Below are 25607 nucleotides of genomic sequence, written 5' to 3' on the forward strand. Positions count from 1 at the left end.
TTAGTTGAAATGCTTTGCCCCAAACCTCCAAACCCCCTAAACTCCCAACCCGGTTTCCCCCGAGCAAACCATTTTAGTATATTTTTTTGCAGAGTGCAAGGTTTTTCAGGAATGAATATAGTGTGTTTTAGCAGAGCACTGTTTCTTTTCTTTTTTAGAAAAATATATTTTATTGATTTTTTACAGAGAGGAAGGGAGAGGGACAGAGAGTTAGAAACATGGATGAGAGAGAAACATGGATCAGCTGCCTCCTGCACACCCCCCACTGGGGATGTGCCCGCAACCAAGGTACATGCCCTTGACCAGAATCGAACCTGGGACCCTTCAGTCTGCAGGCAGACGCTCTATCCACCGAGCCAAACCAGCTAGGGCAGAGCACTGTTTCTTATTGCCAGCTTTATTTCCCGATGAATTTAACTTGGTCTAGATCAGTGGTCGGCAAATTCATTAGTCAACAGAGCCAAATATCAACAGTACAACGATTGAAATTTCTTTTGAGAGCCCAATTTTTTAAACTTAAACTTCTTCTAACGCCACTTCTTCAAAATAGACTCGCCCAGGCTGTGGTATTTTGTGGAAGAGCCACACTCAAGGGGCCAAAGAGCCGTATGTGGCTCGCGAGCCGCAGTTTGCCGACCACGGGTCTAGATTGTTGAGAGCCTTGCCAGCTAAAGGAAAAATCACTCAAGTAAGGATAATTTCAATAGAGCCAAAATAGAACTGTTTTCAAGCACAATCATGGCCTTAATGTACAGTGGCAGTGAAAGTACTTAGAATAGCACTGGGTACCAAAGAGAAAATGATTCCCTCTGGACTCAGGACTAGAATAAAAAGGTGACCTTCCTTCACAGAGTTACCCTAGATTCCTTTTTTTTTTTTTTTTAGAAAGAAAAGCTGGGGCCAGGTGGACCGCTGCCCTCTTCTGATAGAGAGACAGTGACCCAGAGCCGATGCAGCATGTTTATTTTATACCCCCAAATACCAGGAAGTTTCACCAAAAGGTCAAGACAAAGGAGATTATTTACATTCTTGAGTAGGCCCTGAGCATTCCTGGTGCTAGGCTGGATTTATTTTATTTATTTATTTTTTTAAATTTCTTTATTGATTAAGGTCACATATTTGTCCTCATCCCCCCATTCCCATCCCACACCCCTCCCCACCGATGCCCCAACACCCTGTTGAACTTAACCATTGGATATGCTCATATGCATGCACACAAGTCCTTTGGTTGATCTCTCCCCCCTCCCCCCACCCTCCCCTATCCTCCCTCTGAGGCCCGATAGTCCGATCGATGCCTCCTTGTTTCTGGTTCTGTTCTTGTTCCTCAGTCTATGTTGTTCATCATTTCCCCTAGATGAGCGAGATCATGTGTCACTAGAGATATACTTATAAGAACTGAATGTGAGACGAGCAATAATAGTTATGCTGACAGGCAAATGAATCAGTCTGTAGTGAGTTTCTTTCTGGACCAACAGTTCTTTTGATACCCAACATCAATGTCCACCAGTTCCTTATGTGCACATATCAGCACTGACCCCTCAGCTCTGGATGGTGGATAAATGGTGGTAATGCAGGTCCGACTCCCTCTGGTTTGGTCTCAGCCGGACCCAGGGGCATGGCTTCACCCAGACTCAGGGGCACGCGGCCTCACCCAGACCCAGGGGCGCGTGACCTCACCCAGACCCAGGTGCACGCGGCCTCACCCGGACCCGGGACCCAGCCTCACCCGGATCCAGGGGCACACGGCCTCACCCGGACCCGGGATCCAGCTTCACCCGGACCCAGGGACGCGTGGCCTCACCCGGACCCAGGGGCGCGTGGCCTCTCCCAGACCCAGGGACGCGTGGCCACACCTGGGCCCGGGACCCAGCCTCACCCGGCTCCAGGGGCACACGGCCTCACCCGGACCCGGGATCCAGCTTCACCCAGACCCAGGGGCGCGAGGCCTCACCCGGCCCCAGGGGTGCGTGGCCTCTCCCAGACCCAGGGCGCGTGACCTCACCCAGACCCAGGTGCGCGCAGCCTCACCCAGACCCGGGACCCAGCCTCACCCGGCTCCAGGGGCACACGGCCTCACCCGGACCCGGGATCCAGCTTCACCCGAACCCAGGGGCGCGTGGCCTCACCTGGGCCCGGGACCCAGCCTCACCCGGATCCAGGGACACATGGCCTCACCCGGACCCGGGATCTAGCTTCACCGGACCCAGGGGTGCGTGGCCTCACCTGGACCTAGGGGCGCGTGGCCTCTCCCAGACCCAGGGTCACGTGGCCTCACCCTGATCCAGGGGCGCATGGCCTCACCCGGACCTGGGACCCAGCCTCCCCCGGATCCAGGGGCACACGGCCTCACCCGGACCCAGGATTCAGCTTCACCCGGACCCAGGGGCGCGTGGCCTCACCCGGATCCAGGAGTGCGTGGCCTCTCCCAGACCCAGGGGCGCGTGGCCTCACCCGGGCCCGGGACCCCAAGATTCTTTATCCATCATGTTGACTAAGATTCTCCCAGCCTCCGCATGTCTGTGTGTGACTAAAGGAAACTCGTCGTGCTCTGGGCGGTGCGTGGAGAGCGAGAGGAAAGCATGTGTTTGGGGTGAGGGGCTGCTGTGTAAACATGTCTCTGGGTGTAAAAGTCTCTGCGGTCAGTCTGATATCTGTTAGTTTGTAAATCAAACGGAGGAAGAAAATAGACATTACCTTCTAATCTGAAATTACAAATGTGAAACAAAGGGAATAAATACTTGTCCAAAAATATATAAGTAAATGAAATAAACCCACAGTATTAGGGGGCATCACAATTTTTAAATATTTCAGTTATTTTTATATGAAAGTTTTATTTAAAGTTTTTAAAAGTAATGACTAATGTTTCTGTGTATTGTGTTCCAAATTTATCTCAAAACTTTGTTTGAAGTATATTCCTTCAAAAAGGAAAAAAAAATCGCCATTGACATTTTCTCTTGTATATATTTAATATATGTTTAATAGTATTCTCAAGAACATATGTACACATATGTAAATATAAGTATACCAGCAAGGAAGAGGGTTTTGAAGATATAAATACATAGCAGGGATTGGGAAGAATATGATTCTATCCTAGAAGGGGAACTACACTTAATCAGATACCAGCTACAACTTAACGTCATCAAAATAAATTTCAACTGCAAACTCTGGACGATAAATTTTCCATGCTTTTGGTTTATGGGGATTATCCAATTCATTTCTTGAAAGATAAAGCCTAGAATAGAAAAAATCACACACATTACACTTTAGGGCTTACAGAAAAGCCATTTAAGGCACCCTTTGTAAGGCATTAAGAAAAGGTTTGCTGGCCACGATTAGTCTCTGCCCACTTTTCTGTATCTTAGCTCTTTATGAGCCAATGGTCCCACTTTCTCTACTGAGATGCAAAATACCTTAATCTTCACTAACACACACACAGTAACAATATGTCACTGGTTCTTTTAACATTGCCTTGTATGGGATGAATAAAAGACATCTGGGTTTAATAAAATAAATTTTTATGTGACAGAAATCAGCCAGAGAGAATAGGTGTGTATTAAAACCAGAAATAAATTACTGAGTGTCTTTTCAATGATTAAGTTGGCATTTTAGCTGATAACAATCTCATAACTAATAAAAACAGCTTTACCAAGTAGTATGAAATTTCAATGTTGAAGAAATCTATAGAAACATGTAAAAGTGAGGAGGAAAGTGATCTAACTGTGGTTGTCTCTCCAATATGAACATGGTCTTTTAAAGGAAAAGAGAAATGTTCTTATTTAGCAATTACCACTTGTGAGGAGTCCCACCAAATGAAGTTCCACCCAGATATCTATTTGAGAGACTTTGCCTCTGTTGTGAGTTAAAGTTTATTGTTTGTATACATCTAGGGAAGAAAACTGGTAAAAATTTTTTCAATCTAAAATTCACTCTATCCAAATCCATTAAATGTGTGTATATTATAAGTATGTAGATTAGATGTTCAATTTCCTGTTGCCTTTCTGGACTCAAGTATACAGTTCAGATTTGAAGAACAGGCTAGGTTTATGTAATGAGAACTATCAATTCATGCCAAATACAATCACAACTGCTTCAAAACTCACCTGCATGATTTTTTTTTTTAACATTTTTTCTTTTGTGTTGGGTGGTATTGTGATACCAATTAATGCCAGTGATCTTAATCTAGCATCTAGAAGGCTTCAGGAATCTGGAGAAGGCACGGTGCGTAAATTAAATAAGAGTCCAGAGACGTAACATAATTTTGGAAGGCATTTGGGGGGGGGGGGGGGCAGAGAAGACTTAGCTAAAGGAACTAAGTTCTCCCTTGTCTCAGGACCCCTTGCTTTTTATTAACACAAATTGTCCTAAGGCAAGGTGGAGATATACACTTCAAAGGGTAGGGTTAGGTATACAGAATCCATTGTCAGATTGGGGAAAAACTGCCTATGGCTGTTCAGTGTGTTTGGCCAGTAGGAGGCAATAACATGTAGATTGAAATGCCTTTAGCTGTCTGGCAGCAAGCAATCATTTTATGCATCCTTTTTAGGTTTGGGGAAATGCCCTCAGCCATTTCCAGATGATTCAGCCCTGCTAACATGCTGGAATTGGCTTCCAGCAACCAATAATCTAAAATTTGTTTCAGCATGAAACAAATATTTAAAGTGGAGAATTTCTAGACTCAGGAATGAGTTTCCAGATGTGGTAGAAGTTTCTTTGGAATAATAATCTTCAAATCAATTAATACTTACCTTTTTAAAAGTGGTTCCCAATTTAGTTACTAGAAATCACTTTAAAATGTCAGACTATTAATGATTTTTAAAAAATTATAAGGTAAAGCCGAAACCGGTTTGGCTCAGTGGATAGAGCGTTGGCCTGCGGACTGAAGGGTCCCAGGTTCGATTCCGGTCAAGGGCATGTACCTTGGTTGCGGGCACATCCCCAGTAGGGGGTGTGCAAGAGGCAGCTGATCGATGTTTCTCTCTCATCCATGTTTCTGGCTCTCTATCCCTCTCTCTTCCTCTCTAAAAAATCAATAATAAAATATAAAAAAAAAATTATAAGGTAAAGTTTATTTAGAAAGTTGCAGAAATAGTAGAAGGGCCCTTGGAGCTTAGAAGAAAAAGGGAGAAGATACTCACTTTGAGGGACAAAAAAGGGAGAAGAGGCTTGGGTATGTTCCAGAAAAGAGAGAGAGCTCACTATGAATCATTTCTTTTTAGCTGTCTTCACAGACACTATGTCTTATGCCTTCTGCCCTAGAAAAAACTGTGCCAATTACCTTCTAAACTAGTTGTAGCCATCCCTCCCTTACTGTGTCCGCCCCCCCGCCCCCACCAGGTGACACCTTACTTTTGCACAGAATTTGGTGGTGGTTGATCATCAATAAATGAACATATACTGAGGATGTCCTCTTTAAGGTACTGAGCAAACTCAAACTGCCAGATTTATTACCACATTCAAGATCTGATGATAATACGTTTGAACTGATAACACAGTCCTATGGCATGGCCTTGAGGATAATGCAAATTTCAAGAATAGCCATATTTTTGAGGCTGGGGGAAGGTCAATGAGGAAAAAAAGAAGATAAATGTACTACTATATGTAATACTTTAAACAATAAAAAAATGCTAAAAATAATAAAAATAAATAGAAAAGGAATAGCCATATTTTTCTAATAACCAGATTAAATGAGTATGTGAATGAGGAATGGTGACTTGAGGATTTTTTGGTTTCTATAAACCGAGTTTATGGCAATTAGCAAAAGACTTGCCGTTACACCTTACACAAGCATTGAAGATAAGGCTATTTCTACTGGATTATAAAATGAACCATACCTGTTATTTTCTATAAAGGATGTGTGGAACCAAAAGAAAAAGGGGCAGTTGTCATAGAATTTAGGAAGATCCTAAAAACACATGGATTAAAAAAAGAAGGTTATTCTTCATAATAAAAGTGATACCAAAAACTAATCACCCAAAAGGGATTAAAATTCCTTCCTTTATTCCTTTATATATTTATCAAACAATTGCAGCCATTAAATGTGCAGCGTTAAAAGTCTATTACATGACACCGAGGACACAAGGGAGGAGGCTTTCAGAGATTGCTGTTTCTATCAAAATTTTCAAGGAAATGTATCTTTTTTTAAAAATGTTTTTATTGATTTCAGAGAGGAAGGGAGAGGGAGAGAGAGATAGAAACATCAATGATGAGAGAGAATCATTGAATGGCTGCCTCCTGCACGTCCCCCACTGGAGACTGAGCCCGCAACCCGAGCATGTGCCCTGACTGGGAATTGAACCGTGACCTTCTGGTTAATAGGTTAACACTCAAGCACTGAGCCACATAGGCCAGGCATGTATCTTTTCTATAATGGTATTTATACATTTTATCTGGTTTAGATAGTGCTAAACAGAATCTATTAAGGACCTATGCCTATTTATGCACAAATATATCATCCATTCCTACAAGGAGCAGCTATTATATAATTAACTGTCATTATTAATGATGATAGAAATACCTAAATTTTTTGAAAGTGCTTTTACTTCATGGCCCTTGAAAATCATAAAGGCCAGACAGTACTAGCATCCTCTGGGCCAGTGCTCTTCACCAGTCTTTCTGCTTAGAGGCCAATGATTGAGAGAGACTTCAGACTGGCTCCATTATTCAAGGGGTAGCCATTCAATATGGGAACTATCCAGGTCACTTGCTTTAACACATTTACCTTTTCAATACTTAGTAGATTCTCCCCTAACGGGGAGAAAGCAGGGGCTAAAGAAGGACACAGGAAATATGTTTTAAATCAATAGACACAGCCCTGGCTGGTGCGGCGAGTGGTTAGTGTCAGAGCACTGAAGGTTGCAGGTCCGATTCCCAATCAGGGCATGTACCTGGGTTGCAGGTTCAATTCCCATTCCCAGTTGGGGTGTGTGTTGGAGGCAATCAAGTATCTCTGTCACATTGACATTTCTCCCTCCCACCCTCTCTCCCCCTACCTCCTTTCCTCCCGCCCTCCCGCCCTCTGTCCTTCCTTCCATTCCACTCTCTCTAAAAGAAAAAAATCAATGGAAAAAATATCCTCAGCTGAGGATTAACCAAAAAAACTTTTTAATTGATGGACATAGTTTCTTATTGGAAGCTTTGGTTGGTTTTACAGGAAAATGAATTGAAAATATTGAGATTAGAAATGTGTTACATACATTTTATGACTGGTCAATATAAATTATACACTCATGATACAGTAATGACAGCAGAATTCTTATTTTTCATAACGTAAATGTTGGATTTTTTATAAAGTAAACATTGCATTAAAATACTATTATATAACAATTCAGAAGAAAGTAAAATCTTCACTTTCAAGTATTTAATAAATTATGGGGAGCAATGTATTTTAAATATATAAAATATAAAACAAAAACTTGACTATTGCTATGCAGTAAAACATATCTTTGTCTTCTTTACATCTTAGTTTTTGTGTTACTTATGTGAAAATTAATACATACATATTGTATAGAAATTAGAAAAACAAATGAGCAAAATTTTAAAATTACATATGTTCTTTAAAAAAGGTGTTATGAACCTGACTTGTTTTTTTCTTCCTCCCTGGTTAGGAGTTGACATCTATCATCTCCCTCATTGGGATATGTAGCAATGGAAATCCCAAACCAGAATCATTCAAAAGACCAAACAAGAATAACAGCATAAGTTGTTTCTTGATTACTCACTGAAGACAGAAATTGCACTTTCACATCATCATACAGAAGTGGACAGTTGCATAGATGAATTATTACTCTGTCTCTTTCAATATCATGAACTACCTGTGAATGAACACATGAAATTCAGATAATGAGATAGCTGATAATGAGATAGAAAGTATAACAGGGAAGTTCATGTTTACTTATTGAGGCTTCCTATATTTTCCAAGTACTCTTGGTCTCATAGCCCTATCACTACATGGATAAATAAATGTTAATCATTATTTCTATAAAGTTGCAATACTTGTTTACCTTTTTAAAAAGCCAGTATGTTTGAGGGTTATGGTGGGGCACTGTGGAAAAGCAAAGTATTCAATTTTCTATTATAGTTTCACCAAGTAAACATTAATATTGACTGTGTGTCACCTGATTTTCATATGTTGGGAATACACTAAGAAGCTCAATTTTAAAGCTGGCATTCACATTAAAAAAGCAAAGCATAACTGTCATACTTTGTTAAAAATGTTATTTGCCGATGGCATCATGGGCCTTGTCATAGAAGACTGCTAGATGAAGTCACCAAAGACAGGCCAAGTCTCTGGAATGAACAACTCTGAAGCTATAGTAAGTATTTCTTTGTTATTGATTCACCCTTGTGTAATAGTGCCACCCACAATGAGAAAGGTCTATGCTAGGCCTTGGAAAAATACAAAATAAGGTGCAGACTCAGTTGAAAATTCAGGGAGTATACACAAAAGGAATGACAGTAGAATGGCATATAATCATGTGTTGAGCTGTATGATGAAGACTGAGTGTGCTGTTGCATGCTTGGGGAGGTTAACAGGAGGTATAGGGTGAGACAGCTTCATTGAAGAGGCAGAACTTGAGTGGGGAATGGAAGGATTTGTATAAATGAAGAAGAGATCTGAAAAGAGAACCCGGTTCAGACGGGAGGTGGTGGGGGAAGAGGAAGGAGGAGAAAAGACCTGCAGAAATAGAAATAGAAATTAGAGTTGTGTTCCAAGGACCAGAGGGTTCCCAGGCTACGTGAAAGGGAATCTGCAGGCCAAGTTACTAATGGAAATGATCTCAAGTATCACAGGGTTATATCTTGAGAGTTCAAGAGCCAGGAAAATAAGAAAGAAGTTATTAAAGAGTATGTGGGGCAATTACTATGTGACAAAGTGGCCTGATAATTATTACAGATAACATTTACTTAGTAATTTATAGTTTACAAAGGAGCTTCACATATATTAACCAATTCAATTCTCACAATACTTGGAATGTAATCTTTATTTTACAGGTAAGAATATTGAGACAAAAATGTTAACTGTCTTTGACTATTGGCACACAGTGTGTATTCTGCTCTACCTACAACTTTTCACAATGAGAGCAGTATTTCAGGATGCATATTGTAGGACTCTAGATACACACTGTATAAGGAGGAGGAAAAAAAAGGTAAGGGGATGCCTGTAGAAATGTAGGCATGAGCAAATGAGGTCCTGGACTAGGTAGTGGCAATAGGAACAGAAAGAAAGAGAGTGAAGAGAGATTTCAATGGTACAATCAGCAGGATTTAGGGGGCCAAGACAAAGAGAGGATCAAAGATAATACCAAATTTGAAGGCCTGAGTGAGAGAATGCTAGTGCCATTTGCAGAAGCAGAAGAAAAACTCATTTGATAAATATACTTTTTTCGTTTTTATTGAATTTATTGGGGTGACACTGGTTAAAAAATTATATAAGTTCCAGGTGCACACTCTGCAACACATTATCGTACACTATTTATTGTGTGTTCACCACCCCAAGTCAAGTCTTCGTCCATCACCATTTATCCTCCCTACAATCTCCTCCACCTGCCCCCAACCATTCCTCCCCCAGGCAATCACCACACTGTTGTCTGTGTCCTTGAGTTTTTCTCTCTCTTTTTTACTCAATCCCACCACCCCTCTCCCCTGACAGCTATCAGCCTGCTCTCTATCCATGAGTGTGTCTCTACTTTGCTTATTAGTTCAGTTTGTTCATTAGATTCCACATATGAGTGAAAACATAGGGTACTTGTCTTTCTCTCATTGGCTTATTCCACTTAGCATGATAATCTCTAGGATCATCCATGCTGTCCCCAAAGATAAGAATTCCTTCTTTTTTACTGCCAAGTAGCCTTTCATTGTTTAAATGTACCACTACTGATGGGCACTTGGGCTGTTTCCAGATCTTATCTAGTGTAAATAGTGCTGCAATAAACATAGGGGTGTGTATATTATTTTGAATTATTAATGTTTTGGGTTTCTTTGGATAAATTTCCAAAAGTGGAATTGCTGGTTCATAAGGCTCTTCCACTTTTAATTATTTGAGGAACCTCCATACTGCTTTCCACAGTGGCTGTACCAGTCTGCATCCCCACCAACATGCACAAGGGGTCCCTTTTCTCCACATCCTTGCCAACACTTGTTGTTTGTGGGTTTATTGATGATAGCCATTCTGGCATATATGAGGTGATATCTCATTGTGGTTTTAATTTGCATTTCTCTGATGATTAGTGACATTGGCCACCTTTTCATATGTCTATTGGCTATCTGTAAGTCCTCTTTGGAGAAATATCTATTCAGGTCTTTTGCCCATTTTTAAATTTGACTGTTGTTTTTTTGTGTTGAGTTTTATAAGTCCTTTATAAAATTTTGGATAGTAACCCCTTATTAGATATATCAGCAAATATGTTCTCCCACTCAGTAGGTTTTTTCATTTTGTTGATGGTTTCCTTTGCTGTGCAAAACCTTTTTAGTTTGTTGTAGTCCAGTTTGTTTATTTTTTCTTTTGTTTCCCTTGCTTGAGGAGATATGATGTGTTTGAATAACAGTAGCAGAGACTGTCCATGTTGTAGCTCCTACATCTACCACACAGTGGATGCTGTGTTGTGTGAATGAAAGAAAAAATTTATAGTTTAAAGCAGAAAAATGGATGAGCGGAACCAAGAATAGAGTATGTACAGAGGTAAGAACAGAAAGCTGAGGATCAGGCCTGAGTGAGTGAGCTCAGTCGGAAGAGGGGCAAAAAGAAGAGAAAGAAATGGTGTTGGAGAGGTAAGAGGGGAACTAGAGACAAGCCTGAGTTTTCAAAGTTTGTATTTCTTAGACCCATGAAGGAGGCTTTCTTGTTGCTTCAGAAAAGGTCTGTAGTCTAAGGTATTTTTTCAACATTTAAGAAAATATTGACCTGACCTGCCACCTGGAAAAAGCTGCTAAGTGCAATGACATCAAAAAAGCAGTGAAGCGGGCATCAGAGGGCCCCCTTAAGGGCATCCTGGGCGATACCGAGGACCTGGTTGTGGCCTGTGACTTTAACAGTGACAACCACTCCTTTCATTTTTGCTGGGGCTGGTATTGCCCTCAATGTTCACTTTGTCAAGCTCATTTCCTGTTTTGACAATGAATTTGGCTACAGCCACAGGGTGGTGGGCCTTATGGTCCGCATGGCCTCCAAGGTAAGAGCCCCTGGACCACGAGCCCCAGCCCAGCGAGAGGAAGAGAGGCCCTCAGCTGCTGGGGAGTCCTTGCCCCAAATCAGTCCCCCAACACACTGCGAATCTCCTGACCTCCACAGTTTTCATCCCAGACTTCCTGAGGAATGGGAGGGCGTAGGGAACCCCACCTTGTCATGCGCCACCAGTCAGGTTCACTGTACCCAGCAAAAATAAAAATCGACTACCAGGTCCCATTGCTTTGGGTCTTTTGCAATGTCATTTTTTTCTCATAGTGCAGTCCACAAGACGTCTGAGTTAGAATCACCTGAGACATTGCTAAATCTAGATTCCCGGGTCTCATTCCAGATTTCCTCAATCATACTTTGGTGGACAACCTAGGAGTCTGCATCTTTACAAGCTCTGAGGTGATTGTTATGCATCCTAAAATTTCAGAGTCAGCGCCACAGAATAAAAATGACCAAGAAAAAAAGATATGGCTAAAAATGACCAGAGATAAGAACAGGTACATGAATTTAAAACTCTGATAGATTCATGGTAACATGCTTGGCACTGTGCAAAAATGAAAAGTAAGGCAACACTCTGAGCGGAAAATATATTCTGGATCATGCTCTGAAAAATCTGTTTTGAACAACGAGCTTAATTTAGCTCTGACTGCATTCAGACCCAGGGGCAGCAAGTGGCATAGGAGACAAAAAGCAACATGGCCTCTCCTTGTGGTGAGCGAGGGCGGTGGGAGGTCAACACACTGATCTGACATTGCGATTTAAAGCAATGCTTTTCCAGTTCACGTGCTTTCTCTTACCCTACAGTTTTTGGAAGCAGAACAGAAAAAGACAATCTTTTGATGCATTATTATTTGCACTTTTAGATCATCACCGCTGCCTTTTCCAACACCTGAATGAAAATAAAAAGTTAGAGTAAAGATCAAAAAGTCTCAACAATTAACATTATGAATTAAAAAGAGAGGAAATCCCAGGTAACAATATACCAATATGAAATAATTTGGGTGCATGAATTTTGTCTCTGAAAGACAAGGCTTCAAGCCAATTCTGTCTCCTAAAGCAGACTTTATAAGTCTGGAGAAAAGACATAGTTCAGCTTCTAAGCTTTGTCTTTCTAGAAAAAAAGAAATTAGGGAAAGTGACATGCAACCTTTCTTGCTAATGCGTTGCTTTCTTCAGAATTCAAATCATGATGTTTCATAGTCACAGTCTAAATTCCTCTTTCTTTAGTTCCTAGAGAGCAGTTTCTGTGAAAATATAGGATACACAAAATATAGGATTCCTGTGGTGTTTAGCATACATTTATAAACAAATGGTTTCTTGTCCCTTTTTTTCTATTCAAATGATCCACTTCCTTTAGCATTTCCTCAAAGGGCTAGTTTCTCAAGCTTCCAATCAAGTTTTATTGCTTTCGCTCAACCCTACATATTTTACTTAAATATGCACAGAACTAAAGGTACAGAAGTAAAACAAATATTCTAATAAAGTCATATCTCGATCATTCTTGACTCTTCACCTTATATTATGTTTGCTTTGTTTTCATTTCATTTTGTTTCCACTAACACCATATCATTAACTTGTCATTAGGAATCACAGTTTCTTTGCCTCAGTTACCTCAGTACCATTCTAGCTGCAGAGCTTCTTTCTAACGATGTCTACCAAAAACCAGTGAAATACAGATTTAAACTAAGTCAAATACTTATCACGTGATAAGAAAAGGGCATTGATTTAAAAGTTTAAATTACAATACATTAAATTTTTTAAAAAATAATTACATGATTTAAAAATTAAAGGTAAAAAGACATGAAGTGAAAAGTCTCTCTCTCACCCATCCCACACCTTGTTAATTCTCCCCCCACAAATAAATAGCCACTATCTTGCTTTATGCTTCTATAATTAAGTATAAAAATATACCCTCCCACACATTTTACCCAATACAGACACACACAAATATGAACACATATTTATTTCACTTTTTGTTTTACAGAAATTGTGTCATACCATAGAATTGTCCTGTACCTTCCATTTTTAAAACACATGTCAAAAATTATTTAACTCATTCATTAATAAGGAAACATTCATTAATAAGTATGATGTTATAGCTAGTTCAAAGTACTGCACATTTATAGCAGATAAGGAAGGATGAAATGAATCTACAAATAGACACAAAATGGGTCAATAATCAGTTGCATTACACCAGGCACAATTAATTTGCATTTCTATGTGTAAAACTGTTGTGCATTAATATGAGGTTTTTACAACTTACACAGCTGTAAAATAGTTTCAAGACCATGGGAGGTGGAGACAACCCAGAAAGTACACTAGATATTACCCATTTCAAAGTCTTTCACACTTTTTTCTCCCCATCACCTTTCTGTGTGATCATAAAAACCTCAAGGGAATATTATTCTTATTCCAAAAGAGGGCCGAGGTCAATACGTTTGACCTGATTGTTTAATTGGGTGCAGCAAGAATTTTAACTTACCACATAGGCCTTCCTAAGTTGGCCCTGCAAGCCTAGACCCAACTGTACTGACCAGCGCTGAGGCCACAACATGCTCTCTGGAAGTCTTCACGAGGGATCTCAAATAGGACTTTTAAAATCCTCTATTGTATGTTAGCCTGAGAGTAGGAAACCAGACCTGTGAAACTCTCCACCAGTTTTCACCTGCAGTACTCATAGATTTGGGTTAGTTCTGCAGTTCTCCAGGTGTGTGCTGTACATTTTACTAACCAATGTCTCCACAGAGTTTAAGTAAAATTCAAAATATTAAGAGAGAAGTGACAGTCTTAAGATATAATATCAGATTAAGGCAACATATGAAATTCTAGTCCTTATTAAAAACATTTTGAAGCTTAGAATTTTGAGAAACTATTCCTATTTTTCATATCAAAGAAATGCATTAAAACTCTGTTAGACTAAATGCTGGTTTGCCTGTTTGGAATAGTTTAATACTCACAGAGCTTTGCATAGATACTGTTGCTCCCATGGTTAACAAAGAGGAAGTTGAGGCAGAGTATACATTCAGGCACCATAAGGGTTCTCAGGCCACTAAGTTCGTTTTATATTGGGATTAAATTTCTGAGTGGAAGTAGCTGCTCCAACAGCCAAGTGTGCTGCCTTCCTCACTGCAGAATGAAGCAGTCTAGCTCTAGCTGCAGGGCGCCACTGCGTGTGGGAAGGAGACGGAGCAAGGTACTGCTGTCCACTATCTTCTACCACCTGCTGGACAAGCCTGGCTCTACCTGGGGAGTCTGGCAAGGGCTGGAGTTCCATTCAGCTCCCCTACCGCCCTCCCCCACATCCCTTGACCCAGTCACGATGGTCTTTGAAGAGGAATGCCTTCTACAACGCCTTTTCACCAACAATTGCTCATTTATATACACTGGAGGCGTCCTGTCACAGCAGGCTGTGTTTCACACGTCTGCGGATCAATGCTTGTTTGGAAATCTAGACCAAAAGGTCCCGCAGAGGCAATGCTACTGAGTTGAAGTTGTTTTCAGAAGTCAGAAAACTATGTAATCTGTTTGTGGTAATCCATTAAAACTCCTCACTGCCAACAAGAAGTGGTGGTGATATGTGTGTGTGGGGGGGGGGGGGGGTGGGGGGGGGAGGGTTATGCACATAAGCTGAAAGAAGTATTTTATATTTTAACTAACAATATTAATTTATTTTCTGACTGCAGTTTTATGGATTTTTAAATTTATGAATAATTGGATGAAATGTTAAAAAAATACATTTTCAGATCCTTATTTTGTGTGACTCCTCAGAAGACTAAACACTAAGCCATCTGGGTGGATGCCAACTCCCTGGCACCGCACCGGGGGGGGGAGGGGGGGGGGAGAGAGAGAGAGAGAGAGGCCCAGCACTCCACCCTCCTAGTGGGCCACAGTCTGGCTGCTGCTTTAAGGATTTGGGAGCCTTGCCCCCTGATGCGCCTCTGCAGGGGAGAATCAGTTGCAGACCTAATGACAGCCCTTCCCCACAGTTCCTCTGGGGAAGCTGTGCCGGGAAGCGAGGTGGGTGACTGAATTAGAGACATGGGACTTGAGGCCAGTTCCTCTCTCTACCTCTTTTCTTTTCTTTTCTTTCTAAAATCCCAGAGATGAATGATGTGATGAATTTTCTTGTTTATTTGGGTGATGGTGAATCTAGTCAACTCTTTTGAGGTTTATAAGGATTTTTCATTCCTGGTAATAATAATAAATAATTGGTAACAGCCAGGGGGCCGAAAGACACCCCACGGAGCCCAGGTTTTTCCCCACTCTTTATGTATTCATGCAGGTTCAGGTAACAAAGACCTAGGTGCTGACCTCAGAAAGCTTTTCTTGACCCCCAGGATGGACTGGGCCCAGCCGCTGTGTGACCCCAACACTATGGTCAGCTCTTTATCTATGTGCTCATTCCGCTCCTCTGCTACCACCCGGGGACTCGAGATACTAGCATGGGTCCTGGTAGTTATTTGTAAAAAGAATTTCTGGCAACAAAATTCTTTTGCAAGCCAGATGTTTAAGACACCTTGATGGAGTTGAAGGTGAGGGAGCTATAGGTGGAAGAGGGAGGGGAAAGAGTGAGAGACCAGGGTGATGAGAGAGAAAGGGTCCCCGAAAGGAGTAGGTGAAAACAATGATGTAGGGAGGCCTCTGCCAGGACAAAGGAGAGGTGAGGGTGAGAAAAATGGTCTCCAGCACTCACGGGCCTTCCCCTCTTCTGAATCAGAGGCTCCGCTGTGAAAAGTCTACCCTGGGCACCAGTGAGAACAGCAAAGAGGGAAGGGGATGGAGCACCCCAAACTGATGATGGGGAAGATAAAGGTAAGGGTTGGTAGTATGCCACAGCACTGCCGGGCTGATGGCCATTCCAGGGGGTGAGGTCCATATGTGAGGATGTCCAAAACAGCTCGGAGTTGGGATTCTCTGTAAATATAAATGTGAGCAAAATCCTCCCCAATAGTAAGAACATTACCCACCTGCCCAATTACCCAATAATATTTAAAGCACTTACCATGAATTGAATAAATAACAATTTTTTTTATCGTAAGTACTTTTCTTGGAGGGAGAGTCAAGTTATAAATATTCTTCACATCTGCAAAATATCCAACATATCTATTCTGGAAAACACACACACAAGAAGTCTTAATTTAAGTGGAGATGAAAAGTCTAAAGTCAGCATATCTGATTTTTTTACATAGAACTTAAGTAGGGTAATTAATTAAGGGAACATTTATTGGGTGCCACTATACAACTGCATTTTTATGGATGTTGCCTCATGACTGCATATCTGCCTTACACAATGCGGTGGAGGAGTAACAAGAAAGGAGCCAGGTGCTGCTGACAGGCTCCTATGGTTGAGAGAGCAGATAACCAGAACCAGCTAGACAGCAGCATCACGCAGGAAACAGTTAAGGAGCCACTGTGGATTCTGAGCATGAAACAAATGAGGACAAATCTGTGTGAGGTCAGAAGCTCAGTTGTGACTACGTTACAGGAGAGTGTGTGGTTTGGTGGTGAGCAGCCCTCTAGGCACGAGGCGGGGCACATGTAAAGGGGCAAGAGGAAGCTCTCCACAGGCCAGTGGGAGGGACACATTCTCTTGTCTCTGCCAGCGAGTGTCTTCCCTTTCCACTTCTCCAATTTTGTTTTTGCAAGGAAGCCCTGGGAATTTTCTTAGCCTAGTCCTTCTCCTGTGGCAGGCTGCTTACGCTTTTTGAAGAGGTCTGGTACTGAATCAACTGGATTAAAACATTTATCGACTCCGCCCCACCCATTGGGCAGTGTTAATAAAATTAACTGCCATACCTTCCATCGGAAAGGGCCAGTAAAGGGAAGGGCTCGTGCAAGTCCTTAACTCAGGGATGGGTGAAATGTAGTCCGTATAGAATGGCCAGCAGTGTGTGGTCAGAATCTGATGGTATCCGAGAATCACTACCCCACGCAGAAGGAACTCTGTCCTGGGGCCTTGCCAGCCCAGCTCTCAGCCTGAGGCTGGGGCCCTGCATGGCTAAGCCAGTGCATCAGAAGAGATTCCGTTGTAGCGAGGGTGTGCCAGTTCTGGACTAACGTTAGAGAAACTGTGCACACCTGCAGAAGAAATGGGGGAGGGAAGTACAAGGAGAGTCCTTGAAGGAGTTACATCCAACACGCCCTTAGCTCCTGCCACCGGCTTCTCTACCTTTTGCTTAAGGCTTGTAACCAAGCATGGCCCTCAAGCTGCTTTGCTGTCACTGTCTCTTCTCCTACCGCCTAAAACCACAGGGGCCTGCAGCAGGAGTTCATGCCAACTCCCTGGCACCACACCAACACATATTTAGTAAGCACTTGCTCTAAACAGAGGAGACACTGTGTGAGGCACTTGAGGATTCCTAGGGGGAAAGATGGGCAAGAGATGGGCTCTAGGCAAAAGGGGTAGAGAACTCACCAGTGCAAACAGCTAGAAAATAATATAAAGTAAAGTAACCTCTAAAAGAAGCACAAAGGGCTAGAAGAACTGAAAGAGGAGGAGGCTATCAGGCTGGGAAGGGAAAGGAACTCCAGGAAAAGGGGCCACGTGAGCAATGGCATGTGGGTGTACAGTGCTGACAGGCTGGGAAACAGCATACAGCCCAGATGTGTGAGAGTGTGGGACATGTGAACGTACACAGTGGAAGAAATGGTTGGAAAATCAAATCATAGATCTTGGGGGCAAGGTTAAAAATTTTATATTTGCTGCCATTGGCAGTCGGAAGCCATTTTGGATTTTGAGCATGGAAATGGCATGATTCGAGCTGAACTGGCTTTGGTAAGTTCAAGTGTTACTTTTAGTATGGCCTATAGCTATCTTTTTCTTTATTTTTGCTTGGGTATGGCAGGAAGTTTCATGGGATAAGGCTGAGTTCTTATCCCCTGAACCAGCAGTTGCAGTGTTCTGCTACCACGGCCAAAGGTATCTATTCAGCTCACATCACTTCACCTCCAACAAACTTTAATTCACAGCCACATCCATTCTATTTAAGAATTCACAACCAGTTCTCACTTCGGTTTGAGGGGCAACAGAGAGGAGAAGCTGTGCACAGGATGGGAAATAACAGGCTTCAGAGTCTGACAGATCTGGATATGCATTCTTGGTTTAAAAAGTTAAAAGTTAACTTTAAAAAGTTAAACCAAGAATGCAAATCCTGAACCTCAAGTTCCCAGCTATAAAATGGGAATCATGATGGTATCTACTCACAGTTATTGAGAATATGAAATGAGATAATGAATGTAAAACCTTTAGCATGGTCCAATCAAGTCTAAAATGTTGTAAACTCTATAGGATAAATGCCCTAGTTTCTGCAAAAAATAAATTACAAGGAATAAAAAGAGGTAGAAAACCTATAAACCACAAGAGACTTAGAGACATAGCAACCAAATGAAACATATGGCTCTTATTTGGATCCTGACGGAAATAAACTAAGTTTAAAAAAGAGTTTAAAGTAATTATGGAAATTTAAAGATAAAATAGACCTTTGATGCTATTAAAATATTATTATCATATTTTTAGATATGATATATGGTTGTAAGGGTTTTTTTAAAGAGACTTTATGGTAGATGTCATAATAACATACCTTTGGGAGAATAAAATCTGGTGGCTGGGATTTCCTTCAAAATAATCCCAGTTTAGAGAAAGAGTAGAGTGTGTGTGTGTGTGTGTGTGTGTGTGTGTGTGTGTGTGTAAGTGGAGATAAATAGATAAAACATGATTGGCCAAATAATCAAGTGATTGTTGAAGTGCTGTGATGTGTATCAGAAGATTTATTATATGATTATCTCAATTTTTTATGTTTGAAAATTTCCATAATAAAATACTTTTAAAAGGAAAAAAAGGTAACAGCATATATTTTACATGGGTTATCTGAGTATTAAATGAGATAATACAAATAAAATTGCAATATAATAATGTATAATAGTGTCTGGTATATAATAGGTTTTTGAAAAATGTTAATTTTACCTTTTCTTTATCATTCAAAATACAGCCCCTACCCCATCTCTCTCTCTCTCTCTCTCTCTCTCTCTCTCTCTCTCTGTCTCATGCATACCCCCCCCCCACACACACACACTCACATACATGATATTCTGCAAGGGTTGAACTACCCAAGTGGGGGATTATGAAAGACTCAGTTCCTCTCTATGGGAAATAAATGGCTGCTGACTTTAGTTAGTCTTCAGCAGTCTGGGACCTTCCTTCTTTGGGAAGGGAAGCAACTCCTGAACTCTGTAAACAATCCTATCTAATAAAAGAGCAATATGCAAATTGACCATTGCTCCAACACACAAGATGGCCGCCCCCATGTGGACACAAGATGGCTGCCACAAGATGGCCAGCAGGGAGGGCAGTTGGGGGCGATCAGGCCTTCAGGGGATGGCAGTTGGGGGGACCCATCCTGCAGGGGAGAGCAGTTGGGGGGGACCCAGGCCTGCAGGGGAGGGCAGTTGGGGGGGGCAGGCGTGCAGGGGAGGGCAGTTGGGGGCAACCAGGCCGGCAGGGGAGGGCAGTTGGGGGTGACCAGGTCTGCAGAGGAGGGAAGTTAGGGGTGACCTGGCTGGTAAGGGAGGGCAGTTGGGGGGGACCAGGCCAGCAAGGGAGGACAGTTGGGGGGGACCAGGCCAGCAAGGGAGGACAGTTGGGGGGGACCAGGCCTGCAGGGGAGGGCAGTTGGGGGGGACAAGGCCTGCAGGGGCGGGCAGTGGCAGGGGGGCAGGCCAGCATGGGAGGGCAGTTGGGGGCAACCAGGCTGGCAGGGGAGGGCAGTTGGGGGGGACTAGGCCAGCAGGGGAGGGCAGTTGGGGTTGACCAGGTCTGCAGAGGAGGGAAGTTAGGGGTGACCTGGCTGGTAAGGGAGGGCAGTTAGGGGGGATCAGGCCAGCAAGGGAGGACAGTTGGGGGGGACCAGGCCTGCAGGGGAGGGCAATTGGGGGTGACCAGGTCTGCAGAGGAGGGAAGTTAGGGGTGACCTGGCTGGTAAGGGAGGGCAGTTGGGGGGGACCAGGCCAGCAAGGGAGGACAGTTGGGGGGGACCAGGCCTGCAGGGGCGGGCAGTGGCGGGGGAGGGGACAGGCCTGCAGGGGAGGGCAATTGGGGGGGACCAGGCCTGCAGGGGAGGGCAGTTGGGGAGGCAGGCCAGCATGGGAGGACAGTTGGGGGGGACCAGGCCGGCAGGGGAGGGCAGTTGGGGGTGACCAGGTCTGCAGAGGAGGGAAGTTAGGGGTGACCTGGCTGGTAAGGGAGGACAGTTGGGGGGGACCAGGCCTGCAGGGGAGGGCAGTTGGGGGGGACCAGGCCTGCAGGGGAGGGCAGTTGGGAGAGACCAGGCCTGCAGGGGAGGGCAGTTGGGGTGGGGGCAGGCCAGCATGGGAGGGCAGTTGGGGGCAACCAGGCTGGCAGGGGAGGGCAGTTGCGGGGGACTAGGCCAGCAGGGGAGGGCAGTTGGGGTTGACCAGGTCTGCAGAGGAGGGAAGTTAGGGGTGACCAGGCTGGCAAGGGAGGGCAGTTGGGGGGAACCAGGCCAGCAGGGGAAAGCAATTAGGGGCCACCAGGCTTGCAGGGGAGGGCAGTTAGGGGTGACTGGGCTGGCAGGGGAGGGCAGTTGGGGGGCACCAGGCCTGCAGGGGAGGGTAGTTGGGGGCAACCAGGCCTTCAGGGGAGGACAGTTAGAGGCCACCAGGCTGGTAGGGGAGGGTAGTTAGGGGTGACCAGGCCAGCAGGGGAGCAGTTAGGCATCAATCAGTCTGGCAGGGTAGTGGTTAGGGGTGATCAGGCTGGCAGGCAGAAGAGGTTAGGGGCAATCAGGCAGGCAGTCAGGCCAGCAGTTGGGAGCCAGCAGTCTTGGATTGTGAGAGGGATGTCCGACTGCCTGTTTAGGTGGAATCGGGCCTAAACGGGCAGTCAGACATCCCTGGAGGGGTCCCATATTGGAGAGGGTGCAAGCTGGGCTGAGGGATACCCCCATGCATGAATTGTGCACCGGGCCTCTAGTAACCAATATAAAATGGGAAACAATATGCTCTGGGGAGAACTCAAAGCTTGCAAAATTCAGGCAGTGCCTGTGGTATAGCTCTCAGCCTCTGGGAGGGATTAAGGCCTCTCATACGGCACCCAAGTGCTGCTGCCTGACCACCAAAGGAGAAGTCTTAACTGAGACCAAATAATAGGTATCAATCCCCAAAGGACCCCCTTTTATTTTATTTTATTAAAAAAATTTTTTTTATTGATTTCAGAGAGGAAAGGAGAGGGAGAGAGACAGAAACATTAATGATGAGAGGGAATCATTGATTGGCTGCCTCCTGCATGTCTCACACTGTGGATGGAGCCCGAAAACCAGGCATGTGCCCTGACTGGGAATCGAACCAACCATGACCTTCTGATTCATAGGTCGACACTTAACTATTGAGCCAAGCCGGCTGGGTGAGGACCCCCTTTTTAAAAAGAACACTTACCTGAGAAGGAGTTTCTACTCCCTGAAATTTATGGCTGGTGGTTTTATCTGTTCGTCGTTCTCCAAAATAATAAAGGCTTTCCTATAGAAATGGGGACAATCCAATTATGGGTCATCTGTACTTTCCTCTCCTGTATAAGGTATTCTTAATGTTTCTAAGGGCACACATCCCCCTAAGTCAGCAGTCTCTGGGCCGAGGCTACCCAAAATAATAAAATTAGCAAAGCCACATCAAGACCCACTCTCACTCCAAGATTCATAAAGACACAGAATTTCAGAGCTGGGAAGACCTTAGAGGTCATCTTGTCTGTCTTCCTACCTTTCCATTTTACAGAGGGAGAAGATTAAGACCAAAAGAAAATCTGGTGACTGCCATGGTGACGTATGCAGCCAGTTAGCAACACACGGGGCTCTCTGTCTAAGGCTTTGGTCAACGGCTTCTAAAATGTTTTATTTAAAAGCAACAATCTACATTCATAAACCTAGGAGGTGTGCGCACGCGCGTGTGCGCGCGCACACACACACACACACACACACACACAACTGAAACACAATTTCACAAAACAATATTTACCTTTTGATATTGCCTAATCTATTCCATTTTATTAAAAAATATGAGTCACAACCCAATACGTTGATTTTATCATTCACTAATAGATTTTGACGCAAAGTTTAAAAAGCATTGTCCTTGAACAGTGACTCCCAACCTTTTCCATTTCATGGCACATTAACTAATTACCAAAATTCTGCAGCACACCAAAAAATATATATTTTTTGCCAATCTGACAAACTATAGGTATAATTTTGATTCATTCACACCGGACAGCTATTAATGTGTGGCTACTGTCATTTTATTATATGACAATCTAAGGGAAAAGAGGTCTGTGCCCTTGACTAAACACTCAGGTATTGCACGATTTAAAAATTCTTGTGGCACACTGATTGAAAATCACTATTCTAGAACATCCATTTTCATAACCTGCCTCAAATTAGAAAAAAGAAGATGGTGGAATTAGAGTGTTGGGCATGGTGCATAATGCACAGCTTCTCTTAAATCACTGGGCCCAGTGAGGAGCAGAGCTACTGGGAGTGTGTCCTCTAAGTGGTAACTTCTCAGCAAGATGGCAGAAAAAAGACTGAGAACCCTGCTTCAAGAAGTGAAACAACCCACTCAGTCTTCTCAGACATTTCCAGAGGGCTCAGACCCCGCAGAGAGTGACTATGCAAAAGTAACACTCAGGAGAGACTGTTCTGAGTTGGAAAACACCACCTTTTATCTACCTAGCACTTCTAAGGATCAAGGTCCTTTAAAAAACTTACCCAATCAATCTTGATATTTTTCTTGTGAGAAAGGAGGAAGTCCCATAACTGGTTAGAATAAGTGTAGGACCGGACTAGGAGACACAGGTGAAGTGTCTAGATTGTTAAGCTTTTTTTGCACTGTGTAATTTGACCTTACTCACCTCACCTTAATCTTGCCCCTATTGGGTCCTGCCTTTATTTAAAATGTTGATACTGCATACATCATTGATTTTTGGCATTAATTTTCATTTTAAAATATTGCATTAGGATATTATTTATCTTGACTATGAGTATTTTGTCATTCTCTTAAGTTTTTCCCACGGCACACTAGTGTCTCACTGACCTCACCCTAGTCCTGGCCCAGAGTAAGAGGTATCCAGGTCAGTTGTAACTACCAACAGTTAAACAAGGAAGTGTTAAAATCAAGCTTTCTAATAACAGCCTCTACCATTACAATTTCATTGTGTACCATGACTCAAATGATCATCCTACCCTGCCAATGACATTTCAGAACTAGCAAATGCAATCAGTATATGACAACGTTTGTAGTAACATCTTTCATACCTCTGCAGTTGTAAATATTTCACAGACAATAAGGCAGGCACAAGCCATAGTTCCAGTTCTTCCTAGGAAAGAAAAGAAGTTAGCTCATTATTCATGGCAATATGTGTTTATAAAAATACACTCAGAAATATCCAGAGGTCATTTTCAATTGATTTTCTTTCGCTCTGAAAGTGCTTGTTCAGAAAACTTCAAGTCAGAAATAGCCAAAGCTGTTTCACTGCTCTGAGGTTCTAGGAATTCTTCCTAACCATGTGCATGACTGTGTGCATTGTTCTTGAATCCAGCTCTGCTTAGGATTCTAACACTACAGAGCTACTCTCCAATGAAGAGTAACATCAATAAAAGAACATGGTTAGAACCCCAAATACTATCTAGCATTTTCAATACCCATTATTCCTTTCATTTTAGTTAAAGTTTTTAAGTGTGTTATAAAATACTAGAGGCCCGTTGCATGAAATTCGTGCACGGGGCAGGGGGTGTCCCTTAGCCCAGCCTGCACCCTCTCCAATCTGGGACATCGCTCTCACAATCCAGGACAGCTGGCTCCCAGTCGCTTGCCTGCCTCTGCCTGATTGCCCCTAGCCGCTTCTGCCTGCCAGCCTGATCACCCCCTTACCACTCCCCTGCCAGCCTGATCGACGCCTAACTGCTCCCTGGCCAGCCCGATTGTCCCTAACTGCCCTCCCCTGCCAGTCTGGTCGCCCCTAACTATCCTCCCCTGCAGGCCTGGTTCCCCCCAACTGCCCTCCCCTGCAGGCCTGGTTCCCCCCAACTGCCCTCCCCTGAAGGCCTGGGTCCCCTCCAATTGTCCTCCCCTGCAGGCCTGGCCCCCCCCAACTGTCCTCCCCTGCTGGCCCGATTACCCCTAACTGCCCTCCACGCTGGCCTGATCGCCCACAACTGCCCTTCCCTGAAGGCCTGGTCCCCCCCAACTGCCCTCCCCTGCAGTCCTGGCCCCCCCACAACTGCCCTCCCCTGCTGGCCTGGTCTCTCCCAACTGCCCTCCTCTGCTGGCCCGATTACCCCTAACTGCCCTCCACGCTGGCCTGATCGCCCACAACTGCCCTTCCCTGAAGGCCTGGTCCCCCCCAACTGCCCTCCCCTGCAGTCCTAGTCCCCTCTCAACTGCCCTCCCCTGCTGGCCTGGTCTCCCGCAACTGCCCTCCTCTGCTGGTCCGGTCACCCCTAACTGCCCTCCATGCTGGCCTGATCGCCCACAACTGCCCTTTCCTGCTGACCTGGGTCCCCCCAACGGCCCTCTCCTGCAGGCCTGGGTCCCCCCCATTGTCCTCCCCTGCAGGCCTGGTCCCCCCAACTGTCTTCCCCTGCAGTCCTGGTCCCCCCCAACTGTCTTCCCTGCTTGCCTGATCATCCCCAACTGCCCTCCCCTGCAGGCCTGGTCCCCCCAACAGCCCTCCTCTGCTGACCCGGTCACCCCTAACTGCCCTCCATGCTGGCCTGATCGCCCACAACTGCCCTTTCCTGCTGACCTGGGTCCCCCCAACTGCCCTCTCCTGCAGGTTTGATCACCTCCAACTGCCCTCCCTTGCAGGCCTGGTCCTTCTCAACTGCCCTCCCTTGCAGGCTGGGTGCCTCCCAACTGCCCTCTCCTGCTGGCCATCTTGTGGTGGCCATCTTGTGTCCACATGGGGGCAGGATCTTTGACCACATGGGGGCAGCTAATTGTGTGTTGCAGTGATGATCAATCTGTATATTACTCTCTTATTAGATAGGATAGAGGCCTGGTACAGGGGTGGGGGCCAGCTGGTTTGCCCTGAAGGGTGTCCCAGATCAGGTGGGGGTTCCCTTGGGGCGTGGGGCGGCCTGAGCGAGGGGCCTGTGGTGGTTTGCAGGCCGGCCACACCCCCTGACAACCCAAGCGGAGGCCCTGGTATCTGGAATTTATTTTCCTTCTACAATTGAAACTTTGTAGCCTGGAGCAAAGCCAAGCCTGGGGCTCCCTCCGAGGCAGCAGCCATTTGTGTTGGGGTTATAATTGAAACTTTGTAGCCTTAAGCGGGTGGGCCCGGCCAGGGTGTGCGGAAAGCTTTGCTTCCCCTGTTGCCGGTGGCAACCCTGGCCTGCTCTCTCAAGCTCCATTCTACCGCCATTTGTTTGAA

The 25607-nt window shown here is 44.3% G+C and overlaps 1 protein-coding gene across 1 annotated transcript in view; it reads right to left on the reverse strand.

The window, feature by feature from the left end:
- Positions 1-2979: 2979 nt before the first annotated feature.
- The window catches only part of LOC103295648 (phosphatidylinositol 3,4,5-trisphosphate 3-phosphatase TPTE2-like), a 43627-nt gene continuing 20999 nt past the window's right edge, over positions 2980-25607 (reverse strand). Inside the window, exons 8-14 of the mRNA XM_054720276.1 lie at positions 23488-23549; positions 21623-21703; positions 16176-16281; positions 11971-12062; positions 7719-7811; positions 5832-5902; positions 2980-3232 (exon numbers count right to left, since the gene is read on the reverse strand). Of these exons, the coding sequence (XP_054576251.1) occupies positions 3124-3232; positions 5832-5902; positions 7719-7811; positions 11971-12062; positions 16176-16281; positions 21623-21703; positions 23488-23549 (614 nt within the window). The 3' untranslated portion in view covers positions 2980-3123. The remainder of the gene's footprint in view (positions 3233-5831; positions 5903-7718; positions 7812-11970; positions 12063-16175; positions 16282-21622; positions 21704-23487; positions 23550-25607) is intronic.

This window comes from Eptesicus fuscus, chromosome 8 (assembly GCF_027574615.1).
Source record: "Eptesicus fuscus isolate TK198812 chromosome 8, DD_ASM_mEF_20220401, whole genome shotgun sequence".
In the NCBI taxonomy this organism is placed as follows: Eukaryota; Metazoa; Chordata; class Mammalia; order Chiroptera; family Vespertilionidae; genus Eptesicus; species Eptesicus fuscus.